The sequence below is a fragment of the Phyllobates terribilis genome, unplaced genomic scaffold (genome assembly GCF_046119375.1).
Source record: "Phyllobates terribilis strain yellow unplaced genomic scaffold, ASM4611937v1 Scaffold_1__5_contigs__length_1240528914, whole genome shotgun sequence".
Classification (NCBI taxonomy): domain Eukaryota; kingdom Metazoa; phylum Chordata; class Amphibia; order Anura; family Dendrobatidae; genus Phyllobates; species Phyllobates terribilis.
The window spans coordinates 3,084,209-3,108,474 of record NW_027362761.1 but is presented as its reverse complement, the minus strand read 5'-3'; the positions used below and the strand labels follow the sequence as shown (position 1 = coordinate 3,108,474).

General features: G+C 44.0%; 1 protein-coding gene across 1 annotated transcript in view; it reads left to right on the top strand.

The window, feature by feature from the left end:
* The window catches only part of LOC141165429 (protein-lysine 6-oxidase-like), a 108,644-nt gene extending 86,800 nt beyond the window's left edge, over positions 1–21,844 (top strand). Inside the window, exons 3-6 of the mRNA XM_073651033.1 lie at positions 14,550–14,687; positions 14,774–14,930; positions 16,385–16,480; positions 21,725–21,844. Coding sequence (XP_073507134.1) covers positions 14,550–14,687; positions 14,774–14,930; positions 16,385–16,480; positions 21,725–21,844 — 511 coding nt within the window. The remainder of the gene's footprint in view (positions 1–14,549; positions 14,688–14,773; positions 14,931–16,384; positions 16,481–21,724) is intronic.
* Positions 21,845–24,266: the final 2,422 nt, after the last annotated feature.

Genomic DNA, 24,266 nt, shown 5'->3' with positions numbered 1-24,266 from the left:
TGGCTAAGTTGGATTTAAGAAAACCCAGCATGGGCTTTTATTTTGGGAGTGAACTACTGGTGGCAGTGGGGCGGTTCACTCTCTCCAGCTGGGTCTTACAAGTGGCTCATAGCCACAGATTCCATTTAAAAAAACTGCAGCAAAGGTCTGAGTGTGTCAGTGTTTTATCTGCAAGCTGCAGAACAGGTGGCTCTGCAACACAGGTCTGTGTGAAGCAAACACAGAGCCAAGGAAAGCAAAACTCCTGGCACACCTCAGCACGACACGGCGGTGCAGTCGCCCATGGTAACGGCTTTGGAGACGGACTGTGTTACAACCCAGCTGCAATCCGGAGGATACTGCTTACCTTTATTTTGTGAGTTTTTGTAAAATAAAGACATTTAAGTTGAACTTTAATGGGTTACTGCCTCATTACCGCACAGTGTGAACACCGCTGCACTACAGTGGCTGGTTGCGTATTTGCGCTTGTGTTCCAAGGACTTGGGTAGGGACAGCTGAACACTGTGCTGGGACAAGGACGTGGTTGCTGATGGTGATGGTTGTAAGTGGGCAATGACAGGTGTAGGGTGGGAGGCACCTTTGCCTGCGTTATGGACAGAGGATTGGCATACACAAACAACAGCGGAAGAGGCAGGGGTGTCACCCACAGGCATTATTTGCTGGACCCTGGTGTTCGGCCCAAATAGTCGGGTGCTTTGCTGTCATGTGCCTGAGCATGCTGGTGGTGGTCAGGCTGGTAGTTTTGCTGCCCCGGTTGATGCTGGCATGGCAGATGTTACAAATGTCCTTTTTGGGGTAAACTGGACAGTCTTAACAGTTGGACTGGCAACTTCCCTCATATTGGTGTTTTGGGGAACAGTTGCTTGCCTTGTGTCTGTGGCCACCCCACTGCTTCTTCCTGCCTGTTGTGGTGCTATACCTCTCTTCCCCTCTGCGCTGCTGTCCTCACTATGCATTTCACCTTGCCAGGTTGGGTCAGTGACTTCATCGTCCACCATCTTGTCTTCCACTTCCGCACCCTGGTCCTCCTCCTGACTTTCTGGCAATTGTGTCTCATCATCATCCACCTCTTGCGACAGTAATTGCACTTTACCACCGTCACCTTCGTGTGACCGTGGCTGCTCAAATATTTGGGCATCGCTACATTCGATCTCCTGTTGCCTTGGTTGAAGCGGACCGAGCGAGAGGCTAGAATCTATAAATGGAAATGTGAACAACAACTCTTCGGGGTGTTCAAGTGTAGGATTTCTGTGCACTCGACATGGTGGGAGGAAGGAGGATCAGAGTGAGGAATATGTGGTCCAGACTCACGGCTGCTGAGACTGGACAATGTAGAAGACAGGGTGGTGGTGCTGGTGGCAAACTGACTTGAAGCATTATCCGCTATCCAACCAACAACCTTTTCACACTGCTCTGGCTTCAAAAGTTGTGTTCCGCGGCCCCCTAGAAAGTGGGACAGGACGGTAGGTCGATATGATATGGGTGTTTGTTGTGCTCCCTCAGCAGGCACAATTTGAGCTTGCCCATGGCCTTGGCCTCTGCGTGCACCATCACCATCACGTCCACTTCCCCATCCCTTGCCACGCACCTTGCCAATTTTAAATGGAGTTTAATATTTGTTACATTGCAAAAAATGTCTATGATTACTAGTGATGAGCGAGTACCGTAATATTCGTAATCACTATACTCGTAATGAGTACTTTGTAATAAACGCGTATTCGTTCCGAATAGCGAGTACATTGTAAGTCAATGGGAAATGTGAGTAATTTTCCGCTGGACCCTACAAAGGGGTCTGAGGTCCTGAGGAAAAGGCTGAAATGAAAGGGAAAGTGATGAAACAGAATGGGAAGAGCCTGGAGAATATGCCTGCATGCATTTCTGACTCACATATGGTTTCTGGGAATAAGTTTGTCACAGTATTACTCTGTGGCACCCTGCTACAACAGGTACCACAGGACCCAAAAGGGTGCATGGATGGACTTCTCCACAAGAGGCCCTCATTGCAAACAAACACCTCCACCCTTCCGCCTCATACCACCAGAGGGAGCCCTGTTAGGGATATATGTACATGGAGGGTGAAGCCAAGCAGTTCAGTTAGTTGTTTAGAGAGCGTGCTGACGCTGAGAGCAGCGAAGATGCAGCACGTCTGCTGCTGCATTGAGGGCCTCGTGTGTGGCCGGAGGCAAAGAGGAGAGGAGAGAGGAGTTGAGGGGGCAGAGGAGCATCATAGGCTCACCCCAAGATACAAACCGGACACCGGGTCTGCGCCTACAGGGTCCTCTATACCCAGTAGGGACTACCGGCATACCAGGAGGACTACAAGTCCCTGGTCGACCTGAAGCTAAACCCTTGACAGGACTAGGAACCACGAAGGCCCCGGCGTCCAGGGATAGTGGTTGCCAGAGAAAGGTCCTACTACCAAGCGACAGGTGAAGGAACAGCACGACACAGAAGCTAAGCCCAGTTGCAGGCTGGCCAGGAGCTTAGAGAGAGGGAGACACGGACCAGGAGGCCTTATACCCACTCACTGGGAGAAGAACTGAAGTGCACCCTTCCTACCGAGTACCCTGGACCGTACCTAACATCCGCACCAGTAAAGGTACTGAAGTGTATCCCCTGTCTCTGTCAGTTACTCCTGCTGCGCCATCTCTCCTGCACTACAAGCCCCAGCATCACCACTATCTGCACCTACACTGCCCCGGGGGCCCGCTCCGTCTGTGGGGAGCAGAAACATCCCAGCTGCCCTATCAACTGCCTCAGAGGTCTGCAGCAGCCCCGGTAACCATTACCGGAAACCACAGGTGGCGTCACGAGACAAACTGTACACTAAAACCCCTTTTAAAAGAGAGACGCAGAGTACGGGCCCGGGAGACCTCCTAAACAAGGTAAAAGGCCCGGGTGCCGAGTCCCCATATATTCCCCCTGGGTGACACAACTCCACTTTTACAGACACACAAGAACAACTACCAAACCTTACCTAAATTGCATTTAACAGGCCAAAAAGGTTAAGAAACAGTTTTTCCTGCATAATCACTTGTATAGAAGGCTAAATAAACCAGAGAAACCAAAAAAATATCGCTTTTAGCCTGTGTTCACACATACTGTTGTGCCTTTTTTACAATCACCTTTTACAATTGGGAGGGCCCTGACTTATACATTTTGTAGGTCCCTCTGTCATACATCATTTTTAGTTCGCTATTCCCCAGCACTTTACAAGCACAGCTGGAACGCACCAGTAGGTATGTTGATCTTTTACCTGAGAGGCCTCAGGTGGCTCTATAACATGCGTTTTGGAGGGACAGCTGTTACTTAGACATTTGGGCGGTCCCTCCATCATTGACACTCAGATAGTGGAATACATATTCCATAGCAGTTTACAATGTGCCCATTGTAACGTTGGGCTTGACCTTCCTCCTCCACCACCATGTGATACTGCGGCCCTAAATTCAAATGTTCAGAGGGCCTGCAGTAGGCAGGAAAGCTGAGTTTTGTGAGAGCCCTCGTGTGGCCCTGTAACATACATTTTGAAGTGCCCTCCTCTGGAAATTTTGGAGCTGCCTCTTGTGTACATTTGAGAATGCCCTCACTTATTCATATTGTAGGGCTCTAACTATTATTCAACTCATTTAAGGGCAGAGACTACAGAGAAAATGGCCAAGAGACATGGAGTACTAGAAGATACCAGTGAGTGCGGCCTACAATCCTCAGGTATGGCTGAACTCTGTGAACCGGAAAAATAAAGCTGCACTAGTCAACTGGATGACGAGTGCAAGTCAGTGGACAAAGGATATATGGTGCCCCCCTCCAGGATGGGTTGGAGAAGCTTCTCCAAATGGCTTAGAGATTTTAATTGTCAATATTCCCCAGATTGCACTTGGTCCAGTGCAGAATGTGCATCGTATTTCCAAAAATTACTCCTGGGGCTGGGAGCTGTGTCATAGGTGCAGGAAGATTCCATGACAAGGGCCTCCCTTGACAAACATTATCTATGATGGAGTACTGTAGTAGTTGTGGCCCTCAATTCAAGTTTTCAGAGGGCCATCAGTTGGTCATCAACAGTCAGTGTAAATTTCTATTGAATATGTATCCCCTATCTCAGTCACAATGTGGCAAATATTAGTTTGGTAGGACTACTGTACATTCCAGATTTGTCCACTGCACAATGTGCAAATGAAAATGTGAAAATTAGCTCTATGGACTGAGTCGTGGTTGACGCTTGAAGCCACCATCTCAAGGGCCTCCAATCACAAATAGTAGTTAGGCTGGAGTAGGAATACTGTCCTGGTTTGTCCTGGTTTGTCCACTGCACAATGTGCATAGGATTTGTAAAAATTAGCCCTATGGGCTGTGTCATGGTTGACTCACTATTTTGGCTGTGCCTGTGACAGCTAGCTTGGCTTGTGCCATCAACATCTGAAAATCTGTCAACAAAACCCAAAATGCCAAAAAAGCCTGTTGTTAAAGGACGTGGACGTGGTGTTGTCAGTGGTGCGTGAAAAGACACTCAGTCTGTATCAGATCAGAAGAAGCTTGATGCATCCACTATGTTTCTGGAAAAAGTTCCCTGTCTGGAATGTAAACCTGTGTGGAAGCCAGAAGAATGAGAGCAGATTCTGTCTTGGATAGCAGACAAGCCCTCTACGCATTTGTCAAGCAGCAACAAATCTTCCACGACCACACAGTCTACTGTGGATATACAGAAGGCTGGCCCTTCCAATCCTGAAGATGGTTCTCCTTCCTCCCACCATTATCAGTCACAGGAGACATATGACCCCAAGTTTGGCCACTCCGAGGATCTGCTTGGAACGTATCCTTTGGTTGGCTCTAGCCTATCACCGTGCAGCATTGAAGAGGGACAAAAGGATGTGGCATGCGTTGATGCTCAAATATTTGAGGACCTACGGCCAGAAGAAAGCTACTTGGAGGAACGCCATTTACTGTCTCCAGAGGTGGAGGCTTATGATGATGAGACACAGTTGCCATCAGGTCAGCCTATAATGTCAACTGGGAAGGAGGATGAGATAAAAGATGAAGTGCTCGATGATGAGTCCACTGATCCAACCTGGACTGTTGGCACGCATAGCCATGACTGCAACACAGAGGAAGATGGATATGAAGCACCAACACAGGCACCAATGGGTCATGGTTTGCCCACAGTGAGAACTGGGTAAACTGTTCCCAATAGCACCCCCGCTGTGTGCCAAGTCAGCTGCTGTGTGGAATTTTTTTTTCTCAAAGTCCTGCAGAGAAAAACATTGTTGTCTGTAGCATCTGCCATACCAAGTTGAACAGAGGCCAGGGCAAAGGCAACCTGAGCACCACCAGTATGATAAACCACATGGCAGCCAAGCACCCCAGTAGGTGGGCGGAACACCAGGGTACCAAATCTGCGTCTGCAGGTCAAACCAATAATAATAATACTCTTTATTTATATAGCGCCAACCTATTTCGCAGCTCTTTACAATTCAGATTTTCATATTCAACAGTCATAAGTAACATAGCTAAACATAATACAATAATTAAAGCAAAAATAACGATGATTCTGCTCGTAAGAGCTTACGATCTACAATGAGGTGGGGGTGACACAAAGGACAGGGGCTTATTTACAATGATGGTCCAGCCATCTTGAGGGGCTGCGGGATAGATAAAGGCTGCATGAGCTCTTCACCAGCCAGTATCTGTAGTGCTTTTGGGTTTGGTGGAGACTTATGCCATGTCGCCTGGGCTATGTCCTTCAGAATCTGCTGTTCAAGAAACAGGCGCTCATACCTCCTGCCCTCAAGCTACAGTTGCTCACACACAACAAGCATCAACCACATCCACTTCCCTGTGCCAGCAAAGTGTCCAATTGTCCGTGCCTGAGAGCTTAGAAAGAAAGCGTAAATACCCAGCCACGCATCCACAGGCACAAATACTAAGCTCGCACATTGCCAGATTGCTAGCTGTGGAGATGTTGCCGTTTAGACTTGTGGGAGCACAGTCTTCCCTGATCTCTTGGCTGTGGCTGCCCCACGATACAGTGTTCCCAGCCGCCACTATTTTGCCCTGTGTGCCGTCTCTGCATTACACAAGCAGGTGTTAAACAATCTGAACCGTACTCTCACCCACGCCGTAACCCGGAAGGTGCACCTAATAACAGACACCTGGACAAATTGTTGTGTACAGGGACAATACATTTCTGTCATGGCACACTGGGGGAACCTGGTGGAGGGTGGGGCAAAGGTGCAAACTGGAGCATCGCACATCCCACCCACGCTAAGAATAGCAGGCTCAACTTCTGTCAGGGTTTCCACCTCTTCATATTCCACTTCCTCTCTCCCCTTCTCCTGCTCCTCATCTTTTGCTGAATTACCCTCCCCATCACTGCCAAGCTGGGACCTGTGCAGCAGCGCATCGGCAAAGTGGCAAGACGCTCTGTTGAAGCTGATCTGTTTAGGTCAGAAACACACACTGCAACAGAGCTGTGGCAAGCTTTAAAACAAAAAAACAATCAGTGGCTCTCCTCGCTGCAACTCCAACCTGGTCTGGTCATCTGCGATAATGGGCGTAACCTGGTGGCGGCTTTAAAGATCGGCAAGCTGGTACACGTGCCATGCATGGCTCACGTGCTGAACCTAGTTGTTTAGAAATTTCTGAAAACTTTCCGTGACTTGCCGTACCTACTTGAGAAGGTGCACTGTATTAGCGCCCATTTCCGCCATTCCTCTACCGCTGTTGCTGCTTTTACAACGCTGCAAAAACGCTTGAATTTGCCAAGTCACCGACTCATTTGTGACCTGCCCACGCGGTGGAACTCCACCTGTCATATGTTGGTGAGGATTAGTGAACAGCAGAGGGCAGTAGCTGAATACCAGCTTCAGCATGCTGTCGAGTGGGTGTGGATCGCTGACATTTGTGAGGTTCTTGAGAACTATGAGTACTGCACCAACCTTGTGAGCGGTGATCAGGCTATTATCAGCGTAACAATTCCGCTGCTGTGTCTCTTGAAACAATCACTGCATAATCTCAAAGAGGAAGTTTTGAGTGCCCAGCATGTTGGTATGGAGCCAGATTTCCGAATGGGTGATACTACCCAGCCTAGCCAATATTCTAAGGCAACATTGGGTGATGAGGAGGAAGATGAAGAGGGAGAGGACTTGTTTTTCTGTGCTACAGAGGGGACACCCAACTCAAGCTTCATGTCTGTCCCTCCTGGATGGGCTGGAGATGAGAAGGTGGAGGAGAAGGAGGAGGAGGAGGAGAGTCAGCTTGAAGAGAGGATGGGTACTGTTTCTATTGTTGGGGACACAGAACATTTGCCTTCTTGCAGCTTGGCCCACATGGCACTGTTTATGTGTAAGTGTCTGTAGCAAGACCCTCGCGTGATACACATTTTATACAACAGTAATAATAATAATAATTTTATTTATATAGTGCCAACATATTCCGCAGCACTTTACAATTAAGCAAAGACATGTACATACAATAAATTCAGTTTAAACAGTTACATTAGGAGTGAGGTCCCTGATTGCAAGCTTACATTCAACAAGGCAATGGGTGGACACAATAGGTGAAAAGTGTTAGTTATTTCAGGTCAGGCAATTATAATAAGTAGGAATTTTCATATAAGACTGCATGATCCGGTCATCAGCCAGTATGTTTTAGTGCAATAATCAAGTATCGAGTGCAGTTATCGTGTGCATGGAGAGTGTGGAGACAGATGAATAGTAGGGTGCAGATTCAGAATAATATTTAGAAGGAGGGAACAGGGGAAAGTTAGTTTACTGAGAAGTTGAGGTGGTAGGCTTGTTTAAAGAGATGGGTTTTTAAAGCGCTCTTGAAGACGTGGTGGCTAGGCATCAGTCGGATCGTCTGGGGTAGAGCATTCCAGAGAACTGGTGCAGCACGAGAGAAGTCTTGGAGACGGAGGTGTGAGGTTCGGATTATGGGGGATGTTAATCTTAGGCCATTTGTAGAATGGAGGGCACGTGTAGGGCGATAGACAGAGATGAGAGAGGAGATATAAGGCAGTGCAGAACTGTGGAGAGCTTTGTGGGTGAGAGTGATGAGTTTATATTGGACCCTGTAGCAAATGGGCAATGAGTGTAATGACTGGCACAAGATGGAGGCATCGGTGAAGTGGCTGGACAGAAATATGACCCTGGCTGCCGCATTCAGGACAGATTGAAGTAAAGAAAGTTTGATAAGAGGGAGACCGATCAGAAGAGAGTTGCAGTAGTCCAGACAAGAGTGAATAAGACCAACAGTAAGAGTTTTAGCAGTTTCAAAGGTGAGAAAAGGTCGGATTCTGGAGATGTTTTTATGGTGCAGGTGACAAGAGCAACCTATACTGGTTGGCGAGCTTTCTCGATCCACGGTACAAGGAGAAATTTCCTTCTCTCCTTTTGGAGTCAACAAAGAGTTTTACAATTGAATTGTTCAAGAGGGCCGTTGTAGATCAGTTGCTGAAAGCATCACCCTCTGACAATGCTGGTGGCAGAGGTACCAGCTCATTTCAGCACCAAGGGATAATGGGGAGAGACAAGAACACCAGCTCCAACAGAGGTGGGGGGAAAATGTGCACAAACGGGGCAATTTTCAATAGACCAGCACAACAGTAAAGGCTATCTGTGCCTGTAACAATGCCAAGGAGGGATAAGTTGCAGAACATGGTCAAGGGGTCAAGTGAGCATACGTGCGTCCTTTCTGATGCTTCAGTTCCCTTTAATTATTGGGTGTCTAAGCTGAACACTTGGCCTGAGTGGTGTTTGAGCTTGTTTTCAGTTCCGCTTGGGCAATCATCACTGATAGGCGCACAAGCGTCTCCACGGAAAATGCAGACAGACTTACTCTGATTAAATTTAACAAGGACTGGATATCTCCACAGTTTGTAATCCCTCCAGATGAGAGCAAGCCAACCTAAATTCACCAAAAATGCAGATTCATGCCACTGCTGTTAACGTCACCCCCTTCCCATAAGAACCCATTTCCTTCCTGCGTTAAACATGACTCAGCCCATAAGGCTAATTTTGACAAACCCTACGCAGATTGTGCAGTGGACAAACCAGGACAGTATTCCTACTCCAGCCTAACTACTATTTGTGATTGGTGGGCCTTGGGATGGTGGCTTCCAAAATAGTGGTTAAAATGGCCTGGTACTTGCTTTCTAGCAGGCAGTAGGAAATGTTTGGACTACTACTTTGTGCAGGGCAATCAAAGATTTTTCACGTAGACTAATATGGACAGAAGGCAGGCTCTGACCCCTAAAACAGCAGGGAAAATAGACCAGTGCTAAAAAAAAAAGGCAGCACAAAATACTACTTCTGTGTGTGCAGGAAAAATATTGCTTTACCTCTGACAAGAGCTGTTTTAACATGGACACTGGAAGAATGCTTTATCCTCTCCCTAGCTAATACACAAGCTCTCCCCTGTACTCTGACTTTGTTGTGAGTCAACAGCTCTGAAAAGAGCTATTTTTTGGTGGTATTATGGAGCCAGTGAGCGGCTCATTTAACCACAGAACTAGCATACACGGCAGGTAGCCCTTACAAGGGCTGTTGTTTGATCAAGAGGCCTAAACACTCTCCCTAGCAGCTCAGCGATCTCTCCCTATGCTTATAGAACGCAGGCTCCAGACGTAATGTGCACAAAATGGCGGCGGCAGGGCTTAAATAGACCCTATGACGCTGGTCGGCCAGCCAATCACAGTAATGCCTCAATCAGGATGTCTGCGGCATTACTGTGATTGGTTAAGAAGCCCAGCATGTTTAGTGGCTGCAAAGGAGGCGCCAAAACTGCAGGGCGGGACATCCGAATATAGAGAGGCGAGTACCCAAATACTCGACGAATAACGATTAACCTGAATACCATACAATCCGTGCGAATAGCGAATAGTAACGAATACACTCGCTCATCACTAATGATTACCGCAGTAATATAGGATCATGTCTGATGACCACGTTTTTAAGCAATGGCCTAATAGATATGCTATTGGTCAGCGACCAAGTGTGAATAGGTTTGAAAACACAACTGGCAGACTTTAAATGGAGTATAATATTTGTCACGTTCCCAAAAATGTCTTTATTATTACCGCAGTAATACAGGATCACGTCTGATGACCACGGTTTTAGGCAGTGACCTGGAATGCAGAGATGCTTCCAGAGGTCTTCCCCGTGCTGTTCCCATGTCATTCCAGCACTGTTTCCATCGATTTGACCAATTTTTAGGCGCTCTCCAGACCTCCGGGGCAGAGGGGGCGCCAGAAAAATGCTCGAGTTTCCTTTTGACTTACATTGGGCTCGTTACTCGGGTCGAGCAGCTGAGCATTACGATTTGCTCGACCCGAGCAACGAGCACCCGAGCATTTTAGTGCTCGCTCATCACTACTGAGCAGCTCTTTACATAGACCATGTCTCTGACATAAGCAGCAAAAAATGTTGACTTGATCCAAGAAGTCTCCACAGCTCACTGCTCACAGAAAATCTCAGACCTCACTGTCTCCACAACACACTTCTCTTCAGCCTTCCAAAATATTACATTGCATAATCTGGCTCAATCCTAATGTGGACGTTATGCGATCCTATCTGCTACGGCATCCACACACATGGCCACAGACTCTAATTAGGCTACGGTACTCACATGTAATAGTGCGAGCATCAAAAAAAAATCCCCCCCCCCCAAAAAAAACAACAACAGAAGAACAAAACAAACACAGCACCCAAGAAAATTTACGTAATGGCCTCAAAATGCATTGATATAACATTTCATATTCATAATGAAAGTTAGTTCACATACATTATTATGTTAGGGACCCCAAAAGTACATTGTGGAGTAGCACCCCTTAAAGCACTTACTTTTACCTGCTGGATTTTTTTCCATGAAGATTACTGGATTACTGAGCAGCAGAAGGATCAGCAAGGCAGATGTTGGGCAGCTAGTTGTGATGTGGAGAAACTGAGGACACAAAGGATGGGCGAGTTTTACACCTGTAACCTCCTTGTGTACACCCCTGCAAGAATGAAGCAAACTGCTGGCCAACCATTTTCCCATTTTTTTACCTCGGGAATAAATCATATAAAATTCCTACTTTGCAATAATTGAAGTATATTTACATAGCGGATTGAATATGATATATAAATATACAATAGAAATATATACATATATCAGTGCATACATCTAAACTATTATTACAACTACCCTTCTTATCCTTGGAAAGGCTGTAAAAATGAGAAAAGTGTATGCGTTCTGCTTGGAAACATAACTACTTGAGTTGTATTTGGTATTGCAGCACATAATGTAGTATTTTTTTCCCAAAACCTAGGGAATCCTTATCATTATTGCTGGAATCAGGGTCTCAGTCTCTACGTTATATTACTCTCAGTTTTGGTGGTAAAAACCTGGTGAAAAACTCCTTTTTAGAGGAGAAGCTTGCATCATTGTATTAGACTGTGCATTGGCATGTTGCGTCTCTAGCCACATTTAAAGAGGATCTTTTAATGGATTCCTCCTCCAAATTCTGCTGCTCCATTGATTATGGAACAGATTTTCTTTTTCTTTGTAACTTCGGAATGGAGGGGTATGGAACAATGAGAGAAACTGTCCCCGATTCAGTGGTTCACACCTGCATGGTTAAGACTTAGTATACAGTAGTGTTCAAAATAATAGCAGTCCAATATGACTAACCAGGTTAATCACTGTTTTTGGTATAAATTACTTATATTACCGCATGTCAAACAATTTACCAGTTGGTGCAGCAGATTCTAAGAAAACCAACAGACTCACATTCATGATCTGCATGTTTTTGAGTCTGTGTATTTGAATAATTAATTGAAAGTGGGTGTGTTCAAAATAATAGCAGTGTGGAGTTCAATTAGTGAGGGCAATCATTCTGTGAAGAAACAGGTGTGAATCAAGTGGCCGTTATTTAATGGTGAAGCCAGCACATGTTGTACATGCATTTCTCCTTGAAAGCTTGAGAAATATGGGTCATTTGAGACATTGTTCAGAAGAACAGCATACTCAAAGAACAGCCTGAATAGCTAAGGCTCAGCCAATGATAAGCTCCAGGATGATCAAAGACAGTCTCAAGTTACCTCTGAGTACTGTGACAGTTAGAAGACGCCTGTGTGAAGCTAATCTCTTAGGAAGAAGTCCCAGCAAAGTAAAAAAAGGCATGTACTGAAGCGGATACAATTTGCCAAAGAACACATCAACTGGCCTAAAGGGAAATGGAGAAACATTTTGTGGACTGATGAAAGTAAAATCATTCTTTTTGGGCCCAAGGGCCACAGACAGTTCATCAGATGACCCCAAACTCTTCATTGAAGCCACAGTACACTCTGTGGTGGCAAGCATCATGATATGGGCATGTTTATCTTACTATGGTGCCAGACCTATTTACCGTATACCAGGGATCATGGACCAGTTTGCAAATATTAAAATACTTGAAGTGGTCATGTTGCCTTATGCTGAAGAGGATATGCCCTTGAAATGCGTGTTTCAACAAGACAATGACCCTAAACACACCAGTAAACAAGCAAAATCTTGGTTCCATTACAACGAAATTGAGCTTATGGAGTGGCCAGCCAAATCCCTGGACCTTAATCTGATAGAACACTTATGAGGTGAAATCAAACATGCCATTTCTGAGGCACAGTCAACAAATGCCAAAAAATTGTGGGATGTCGTCAAAGCATCCTGGGCTGGAATAACAATTGACAGATGCCAGAAGTTGGTTGACTCTATGCAACATAGATGTGAAGCAGTTCTAAAAAATAGTGGTTATACAACTAAATATTAGGTTAGTGATTCACAGAAATGCTAAATCCTCAAAACAAAGAGTACATATTGTGAGTTTGTAAAGACAAATGCAGACACTGCTATTTTTTAGAACAGCCCAATGTTAATTTTTTGTTATTTTCTGCAAATTAGTTGCAAATTATATCTATTTCTCTTCATGTTTTGAATTAGAAAAGAATGTGCAATGTTCCCAATGCATGGAAATAAAAACTAGTATAAAGAATTTATGCTTAACTCATGTTTTTGAACACACTGCTATTATTTTGAACAATACTGTAGCTCCTCCTGTTAAGAATATGCTAAATATAATATGCAATTACAGAAGCATCCTTAACGTGGTTGTCCACTACTGAACAACCCCTTAAAATGTCCCTAATGTGCCTTTTAAAATAAAAAATCATACATGCCTCCCAAAATAATACAACTCCTCTGCTCCAAGTTGTTTGTCTCAAGCGATCTCCTGACATTGGTTAGTGGCTGCTGATAGGCTTCACAGTTCCGACAGAGTGTTCTGGAACTGTCTAATGAAATTGTTAAGGTTGTAGCTGTTAACAGCTGGTGATGGGCTGCAGCGCTCAAGTGACATAATCAATGCACAAGACACAGGGACTGTTACGGGTCCGGGAGGTGGAACCTCTGAGCTGCAATACAAGGGGGCGGTCCTTGTAAGGAAGCGGGTGACTCCCAGGGAAGGCAGGCAGGTAGTCACAGCAAGTGACAGGGACAGTCTCTGGGTAAACGGGCAGGTGGTCACGGCAGGTGACGGGGACAGTCTCTGGGTAGACAGGCAGGTGGTCACGGCAAGTGACGGGGACAGTCTCTGGGTAGACAGACAGGTGGTCACGGCAAGTGACCGGGACAGTCTCTGGGTAGACAGGCAGGTGGTCACGGCAAGTGACCGGGACAGTCTCTGGGTAGACAGGCGAGGCGGATACCTGACAGGTAACTGCCGGGCGCTCCCAGGTGAGCGGGCTGACGGAGACAGCAGGTAACAGGCAGGTAACTGGTGGCCGCTCCAGGTGAGCGGGCTGACAGACGAGGCAGGAGACAGGCAGGTAACTGGTGGACGCTCCCAGGTGAGCAGTCTGGCAGACAAGGCAGGTAACAGGCAAGTAATTGGTGGACGCTCCCAGGTGAGCGGTTTGACTGACGAGGCAGGTAACAGGCAGGTAACTGAAGGATGCTCCCAGGTGAGCGGACTGGCAGACATGACAGGTAACTAGTAGACGCTCCCAGGTGAGCGGTCTGGCAGACAAGGCAAGTAACAGGCTGGCAGGCAGGACGAGAAGTCAGGCTAGCAGGGCTGAAGCACAGGTGAGACACAGTGCAAACAACATTGCTCGGGCACCTCCATTTTGGAGGAGGTGCCTTATATATGGGAGGTCCTCCGGCAATTGGCCGGGGACTCCTTAGGACGGCGCGCGCGGTCCCTTTAAGAGAGGGGGAGCACGCGCGCGCGCCCTAAGCACACTGCCGGGGAAGGAGCGCGTGCCGGAAGCAGCGGGGAGAGAAGCGCTGGAGGACGCCGTGCCAGAAGCGGGGAGGTGAGAGGGACGGCGTCTCTGCCTAGCAAGGGGCAGAGACGCCGATGCTACAGGGACACATGGCTCAAAGCGGGAGGAGGAAGCATGCTTTTTTATTTCAGTAGACACATTAGTGAAAATGGAAGGGGTTAACCAGTATTGGACAACCACTTTGAAGAATGTATTTAGGAATTCATAGCCTTTAACATATTTGCCTAGAAAATAAAACATTTCATTCCAATTTTTTAGATCAGCCTATTCACTGGGTATTTCAGAAATAAGTTCCAGAGTTTTACTCCGTTTCCCTCAAAGAGTTAAGAACCGTGGCACTGCAGACTTCTTACCAGTGAAGCCAAGGCACACATGGGAATGGCACAGCTGCCACCAGTAAGTATTGAATGAATATATACAGTATATATAGTATTATGTTTGATAAATTTGCTCATTTGTATCCCTGTTTTATCAATCTAAAGGCATTATCATAGTATGGATTCTTTTAGTCACTATGATCTCCTGGACTCAGCAACTCATAGAAAGGTGGCAGAAGGACACAAGGCCAGCTTCTGCTTGGAAGATACCTCATGTGATTTAGGAGTAAGAAGGCGATATGCCTGTACAGCACACACCCAGGTGATTATTCATAGTAGAAGAAGCTACATGTAATATTTTAGATGTTATAATTTGCTGTGTATGTAATAAAATGGCTGCATTGAATCAAAGTTACATGAAAAAGTGTACACTGCTGAAAAAAATAGGGGGACACTTAAAGGGGTTGTCCAAAACTTTTACATTAATGGCCGACCCTTAGGGTAAGTGAAATACCTGATCTGTGTGGGTGCAACACCCGGCACCCCGACTAATCAGTTGTTCCTGGTGCCACACTGTCTGGATGTGCCCAGTTGCGGAACTGCACTTTTCCGTCAATAATATAGTGGCCACCATATGGTACTGCACATCCACACCCTAATTGAATCAATAGGAGGCAGATGTGCAGTATAAATCCAAGACCAGGTAATCCAGCTGCTCCAGGATAGTACATCAATATGTGCCATTGCAAGAAAGTATGCTATGTCTCATAGCACTGTCTCAAGAGCGTGGAACAAATCCCAGACATGAGCCATTACACAAGAAGAGACAGACAGGTCCATAAAAGTCCATCAACCAAGCAGCAGTTTCAATATCTGCTCCTTTGAGTGAGGAGGAGCAGGAGGTCCTAATGTCCTTTAGTAGGAACTGTGCTCACAGCCCAGCATTGCGCAGCTTTATTTGCATTCACCAGAGAACACCAGTTGGTGTTAGGCACTCCTTTCTCTTCACATGAAAGCTGGTTCCCACTGACCACTCGTGACAGATGTGAAAGTGTCTGGGAATGCCATGATAAACATTATGCTGCCTGATGGTGATGGTCCATCGAGGCATATCCTTGAAGAGTTGCACAAACTCCATGTGATTGGCACCCTGACTGCTGTTAGATACTTAGATTACATCCTCAGAGCCACTGTCAAACCTTTCACTGGTGCAGGGCAAAGCCCGGCCTTTTATGGCCCAATTGTGTAGGCAATTCCTGAATGATAAAGGCATTGATTGACCCTCACTATCCTCTGACTTAAATCCTATTGATAACCTCTGAGAGATGCAACCAAGTAGTACCACAGACTGTGCAGGAGCTCATCGATGCCTTGATTCAAGTCAGGGAGGAGAGCCTCCAGAAAACCATCCTTTGTTCCATTAGCAGCATACTCAGACATTGTTTGGAGTTCATTTGAGGACCGTACACACTACATTTTTACTTTATTTTTCAGAGTTATTTGGAATGCAGCCGTCATTTGATTATTGGATTTCTATTGACTGTTAATATATCATTTTATTCTCAAAAATTTACACAATTTATATCAGTAAAGATTTTAAACTTTCATCGATATCCAATGTATGATTTCAATGTTCCTTTACTTTATTTGACCATATTTGGCCAAATTTACTGAAAAAATATTACACGCGTAAACAGCCAAAATTAGGAAATTCATTTTTTCATTGATATTATATTGTCAAAAAAATAATAGTAATATATCATATTTATGTTCCAGGGTCTGAGTCCAGGATGTTATGATACTTATCATGCCAACATTGATTGTCAGTGGATTGATATTACTGATGTGCCCCCAGGAAAATATATTCTCAAGGTGAGTATAGAGGGCGATAATTGTATTACTGATTATGAATTCCTTCACACACACAGTTGAAACCAGAAGTTTACATACACTATATAAAAAGACACATATGTATATTTTTCTCAATATCTGACATGAAATTAGAATAAATGCCAAATGCCAGAATAATGAGAGAAAATGCTTTAAGGCATTTTTATTACTTACTGCAAAGTCAAAAGTTTACATACAGGTGCATATCACTAAATAAGAATATCATCAAAAAGTTAATTTATTTCTGTTCAATACAAAAAGTGAAACTCATATTATATAGAGTCATTACAAACAGTGATCTATTTCAAGTGTTTATTTCTGTTAATGTTGATGATTATGGATTACAGCCAGTGAAAACACACAAGTCATTATCTCAATAAATTAGAATACTTTATAACAACAGCTGGAAAAATTATTTTAACATCCGAAATGTTGACCTACTGAAATGTATGTTCAGTAAATGCACTCAATACTTGGTCAGGCTCCTTTTGCATCAATTACTGCATCAATGCGGCGTGGCATGGAGGCGATCAGCCTGTGGCACTGCTGAGGTGTTATGGAAGCCCAGGTTGCTTTGATAGCCGCCTTCAGCTCATATACATTGTTGGGTCTGGTGTCTCTCATCTTCCTCTTGACAATACCCCATAGATTCTCTATGGGGTTAAAGTCAGGCGAGTTTGCTGGCCAATCAAGCACAGTGATACTGTGGTTTTTAAACCAGGTATTGGTACTTTTGGCAGTGTGGACAGGTGCCAAGTCCTGCTGGAGAATGAAATTTCCATCTCCAAAAAGCTTGTCGGCAGAGGGAAGCATGAAGTACTCTAAAATTTCCTGGTACATGGCTGCGCTGACTTTTGTCTTGATAAAACACAGTGGACCTACACCAGCAGATGACATGGCTCCCCAAACCATCACTGATTGTGAAAACTTCACACTAGACCTCAAGCAGCTTGGATTGTGGTCTCTCCACTCTTCCTCCAGACTCTGGGACCTTGATTTCCAAATGAAAATTGGAACTCTGGCACCTTGTGGAGTGTGTCAATGACTGCCTTCTGGACAGCTGTCAAGTCAGCAGTCTTCCCCGTGATTGTGGAGCCTACTGAAACAGACTAAGGGACCCTTTTAAAAACTTAGGAAGCCTTTGGAGGTGTTTTTCATTAATTATTTTAATTTACTGAGATAATGACTTTTGTGTTTTCATTGTCTGTAAGCCATAATCATCAACATTGACAGAAATAAACACTTGAAATAGATCACTCTGTTTGTAATGACCCTATATAATATGAGTTTCACTTTTTGTTTTGAAAAACTGAAATAAATTAACCTTTTGATGATATTTTGTGAGATGCACCTGTACATAAGCATGTGCAACATGTGGTTTGGCATTGTCGTGTTGAAAAACACTTCCCAGGATTTTGGAGACTGGCCATATCACTGGTTCTACGATTGTTCCATTCTGTACTGCAATTGAGACTGGACGGTAAATAGTGTCTATACAAACAATTAGAAGACGTTTGCACGACATTGCGCTATGAGCCCGAAGTACAGCTACAGATGTTCTATCGACTACATGCCACCGCTCATAAAGGCTATCATGGTACATGGCAATATGAAAATGAAGGCTGGAATGGAGGTCTATCATTTTCAGTGATGAATCCCGCTTTTGTTATTTTTTTATCATTTGCATATCAGCAACATGTTTATTGATTCCATAATTCCTCAATGTTTCCTTTTAGGTGTTGCAATTTCAGTGTTGAGGCTTGCATATACTGTATTGATATACTGAAGTATTGCAGTTACAAGGACTTAAAGTGAAAAGTAAAGAAAAAAGTTTTAAAAAATATTAAATTACAAAAATTTTAAAATACCAACAAAAACAAAGAAATGTAAAAATAAAAAATAAGCATATTTGGTATTGCTGCATCCGAAAAAGTATAATCTATTAAAATCTAAAATAGTTTATCTTATATGATAAATGTTGTACAGAAAAAGATGCCAAAATTGCAATTTTTTTGTCATGGGTGGTGTACCCATAAAATATGCAATAAAAAGATTTTAAAACCTAGTATGTACTCCAAGTGGTACCAATAAAATCTATTGCTTGGTATTTCAGGGATCCTAACTCTCGCTAATAGTGGTTAAAGTAGGCAAAGGCAGCAAGTTCTTATGTGCAAATAGTAAGTGGTTTGTGAAAAGTCCATAATCCACCCCAGCTCACACAACAAAAAAGGCTTGTTTTGGCACAAAGGTAGAAAAAACAAACAAAATAGTTCATACACATATCACAGGCTCACCTCTTTAAACATTAAAGAGGTTGGCCACAACTTTTTATTATGCCCCCAATGTATCCCCCCGGGGCCCATAAGTGTCTTTGTAATTACCTTCTGTTGCAGGTTCTGCCTGTGAGCGGCGCTATCCTTGGCCGCTCACAGGCATCACGTGACCCCGCGCTGACGTCATGACAAGTGAGGCGTGACTCAGCGCTGGGGTCCCCATGGTGGCTGCTGGGTTGTGGGCGGGGTTATCCCCATGCATCATACCCAGCATCCACCGCGTGCTTTCCCAATGAATGGGGAGAGGGAGAGCACGCAGTGGAACCAGGAAGACAGAGACCCCCGGCTGCAGCCTGGACTTGTCATGACGTCAGCGGATGTCAGAGCCGGCTGCAGCCAGGGGTCACGTGATGCCTGCGAGCTGCCAACGATAGCGCCTCTCACAGGCCGAACCTGCAATAGAAGGTAATTACAAAGACACTTATGGGCCCCGGGGGGATACATTGGGGATGGAATAATAAGTAGTGGACAACCCCTTTTAAGGGTATGTGCACACGATCAGTAATTGCTGCGGATTGCACACAGTGCACTTGCGCTGTGTGCAGTCCGCAGCGGCCAGATGTTACAGCATAGTGGATGGGATTTGTAGAAATCCAATGTCCACTATGCATCTGCGGCTCACCCACGGAAACTGACATGCGATGCGTCTTTCCAGACCGCAGCATGTCATTTTCTTCGGCGGGTCCGCATGCGGGCTTTCCCCATAGACCTAACTTCTATGAGGAAAGTCCACATGTGGAAAAAAAATAAATAAATGGTTCCGCTCATTTGCATCAGCAGGCTCCGGATGGTGGGAACGTAGCCCAAGCCTTCACTCACGGCCTCTGGCAGAGACTAAGCGACACAAATAAGGTAGTTTCTCCTCCACCTAAAGACCAGGAATGGAACAACTATGCTGCATTAAATAGGCTGTTTATCTCCTAGGGTGGAGATATGGGAGCAGCCAGACCTGGCATCTCTTTCTGACTGCTCCTAAAAATCCAGACCCATTCAACTCTCTTAAAATAGGTATCCAAGGGGTAACGTTTCCCCTTGCGGAGAGTGACATTTTAAGCATGTCAAGGTGAGGAGACTTTTTAAGTCTCCTCTGGGAAATATGCAAATTGTCTATTCAGAGAGGAAGAGAACTAGAACTCTAGTGCCACCTATAGGAAGTAACAATCCTAAAAGTCAATATCGACCCGTTAACGAGCCTTGTCACATGACTTAGGATAAAAGCCAGAACCAGAAACTCAATTTGCAGACATTGTGTTTCGGGGTACTGCCCCTTGTCAGTGCAAAGTGTGAGTTCTGGTTTGGCTGGATGAGAGGCATAAAAAAAACTTCTCAGCACTAATTGTGCTGGAGCCTGCTTTCCACAGTTTACATTACAGAGGCTATCCACCTCGGTGACACATATCTCCCATTGAGGATCTGTCCAGTTGCCATCTTACAGTATGCAAAAAAAATAAGCTGTCATATAGATAAAGCTATGGGAAACTAAACATATTATTATAGGTGTTAGAAAATAGCGACACAAATCAATCTTTTTTTTTTTTTTTTTTTGTAAAGCTCAAAGCTTTTTTTTTGTTTCTCAAAGAGAAAAAATATTATGCATGTTTAGTATTTCCATTATCGTGCCTACCTGGATAATCATTTTGCTAGATTATTTTTATTGCACAATTAAAAACAAAACTCAAAAATGACAGGAATTTTTTCCCCTTCTTTCAAAATGTTTTATGGTAAAATAAATGGTATCAATGAAAACTACAACTCATCCTGCAAAATTACTGAGCATTTATATGGCTACGTGGATGGAAAAATAAAAAAGTTATGGCTTTTTGAAGAAGTGGAGGAAAAAGCAAAAGCAAAAATTGGTTGTATCCTTATGTACTTGATTACTGGTTAATGTAAAGTGGTTTATAGATACAAAGCTGTTAGGTGTTGGGCGTTTGCTGGATTTGAAATGGGTCCAGATCCTTCTGTGGATTCTGTAGTTTCCCATTCAAGTCCAGCCAGGGCTGATGCTGCTCCGCATCATCATCAGTCCCAATGCCTAGCTGGTCCACGAGATGTACAGGTTGTCTCTTCAGTCGTTGTTCCTAGCAACATGAAGGATAGGTTGCGGAGGGAGACAGGGCTGCTAAAGCCTAAGTCCAGGATTCTCTGTACTGAGCATGCCCGTGACATGGCGGACCGTGATTGGTGGTTTGGAAGTCAGCTGATCCGGTGATCTGGCACCGCCTGATTGGTCGCAGGTGATGTCACCAATGGTGCGACGGTGGGCAGGGCTTAATCTTTAAAAAGCCCACCCACAAACATGGCGGCGCGCTCTGATCATTGAGCTGTGATGGTGTTGTGTGGACGCGTGTTCTCTTGGGCTCCACGTGTGCTTTAGTTTCTGGCAGCCAGGTTTAGTGGAAATAGGCAGGCTTAGATGAAATAGGCAGGTAGCTTCATCTGACAGTCTGGCTCCGATAAAGGGGTCGCCTTACACCCCGAGCAGTCTGCAGACACCCTATTCCCGGTACCACCTGTAAGGCTCGTGGAGAGATACTACTCAGTCCGGTAGCACGCCGGTTGGGAGCACGTATTCGCCGGCGTGAGTCACACACGCATGCTAGCGCCAACTGTGTAGTTCCTGTGCTGCAACAGGACTACAGATACATTATTTATCGCACATCTCTCGTGCAGTTAACGGAGATAGTGCGAATCCATATTCTCGTTCCGGTGTGCTGTAACACGGAGGGGTTTGTTGTTTAAATTGGTTGTTTTACCTTCTCACCCGGAAGGTGTTCGGCCGCAGTGCACCAGGCTGCATCGCGGACCCCGGGTTCGGTTGCTTTCCATTATTTAATAAAGTTGTTTGCAACCGTCCCCTTAACACAAAGCAATATCAAATTGTATGTTTCAGGTCTCTGTGAACCCGAATTTCCAAGTTCTGGAGTCAGATTTTTCCAATAATGCAGTGAGATGTGAGCTGACCTACACAGGAAGCTATGTAATAAATCGTAATTGCCGCCTTTCCAGGTAAACTTGTTTTAAGTTAAAGCGCACCTGTCAGCAGGATTGTGCTCAGTAAACTACATACACTGTCAGGTGAGTGACATTACACTGTTTAAAATGATACCTTGGTTGATGAAATCCATCCTGTGGTTCTTGTGTATTCTTTACTTTCAGTTTGGAGATAATGATATGCTTGTGCTCTGGGGCGGCCTGTGGGGGCGCTCTATCTGGTGCTCTGCTTACATATTCATCTGTATGCTCTTATGACAGCTCACTGTGCCTTCACTTAACTGCCTTCTATTTTACATAATGCATCTAGTAGTGCGGGGCTAGGTAAAATAGAAGGCAGGTCACTGAAGGATCAGTGAGCTGTCATAAGAGCATACAGATGAATATGTAAGCTGAGCACCAGATACAGCGCCCCCCACAGTTCTTCCCTGAAGCATGAGGATATCATTATCTCCAAACTGAAAGTAAAGATTACACAAGAACCACAGGATGGATTTTATCAACCAAGGTATCATATTAATCGGTGTAATGTCGCCCACCTGACAGTGTATGTAGTTTACTGAGCACAATCCTGCTGACAGGTACGCTTTAAAATGATAATGTATAAATTTACATAAACTTTTTTTGTCATAAAAACTTTATGAAAACTTACATTTCATAAACCAGTGTTGAGTTGAAAGCCCACTTGAGTAAGATATCAGATTTGGTAAGGGGAACCTGTCACCTATAAAAATGCTAGTTACCAGCAGTACAGTGTCCATTTTAGGACATGATCAGATATGAAAGTCAAACATCAGAAAAATGTCAGTTTGAGGCTAAATACCCTGTCTGAGAACTGACTTTGATATGTGACTTTGATAGGTAACTTGATATCTGACTTTAAGGCTGCGTGCCCACTATGCGTTTTTCAAGCGTTTTTGATGTGGAAATTCCGCAATGTAAATGCTTGCAAAACGCTTGGTAATCCGTGCCCCATGATCCCTAATGAAAATCTGCATGTTCTGTGCCCATGCTACGGAAAAGTCCATTATTTGTGCGTTTCCGCATGCGGATTTGAGGTCCCAATGCATTTGAAAAACGCAAGTCAAATCCGCATGTAAAAACGCGGCAAAAACGCGTGTAAAATCCGCAAGCGTTTTTACTGCCAAGAACATGCAGAAACGCTGCGGAAATTTTATGCTTCAATTCTGCATCGTGGGCACATAGCCTAATAAGTGACTTTGACATATGACTTTAATATGTGACTTTGATAAGGTGCAAACCTGTCTGAAACTCATTGGGACTTTTACACAGACCTCCTTCAAGCCAAATTCAAATGATGTGTGACTTTGATATGTGACTCTGATGTCTGACTTTCTTCAAACATCAGAATCAGAATCACAATGACTTTTAGTCACCCTGAGTATTTTCATCCCATAAGACAGTAAAAACTACCAGCCACTGTCACTTGACCTTATGGCTGAATGGTAAAGCAGAAGACCCTTTTTCATTATGCTGGTTAGCACACAAACTACAGTGATATTTTGCTTTTAATATGTGATATTCTCATTGTCATCCTGCCGTGTTAAGAAAGAGTTTCAGACACAGTCTATTTGCATGGTAAATCACCAAAGTAAATTGGGAGGCACTAATTTACTATATATCAATTTCCAAGTGACTGTACGTTTGCATAATTTTTTAGGAAGGGGTTTAATGATAAAATTTCTTTATTTTAAATTTATCTTTCCATTCACCCAAGAACTGGCTGCAAACTCCAGACCACTAGGGGGAATTCATAAGTCTGCAGTCACACAGACTGATTGCATACTTAATACCTATATTTGACCATATATAATGAAAAGGTACTCTCAAGGGGCACATATATCCAAGAAAAACAGGAGTGATACACCAATAGAATAAAAGTATAATTTTTATTAATTAAGAATAAAATATATTAAAAAATGAATATGGGGAAAAAATATAATGCAGAGTGACACCTCACTGAGTATAATTACAATCAGCCATGTACAAGTCAGCCCATGCATGGTAAAGGAATAAAAAGGGTACTATTTCATCCTAGAAAAAAAATCACATACAGTGGTACACTGTGGCCATCTAGTGGATGATAAAGAGTATTACATTAAATATAATCATACTATAATAGTTCTATATCACAAAGTAATCAAAAACATTATTTTGTAATTGAAACTCAAAACCTTATTAGAAATTTCAGCCTAACATATAAATAATTTAGACGAATGGATATATATATATATATACACATATATAAATATATATATATATATATATATATATATATATATATATATATATATATACACGTGCTTCTCACAAAATTATAATATCAGAAGATGACACAGGGAATAACTACTTCAGTTCTTCAATACAAAAAGTGAAACTCCTATATTATATAGAGTCATTACACACAGAGTGATCTATTT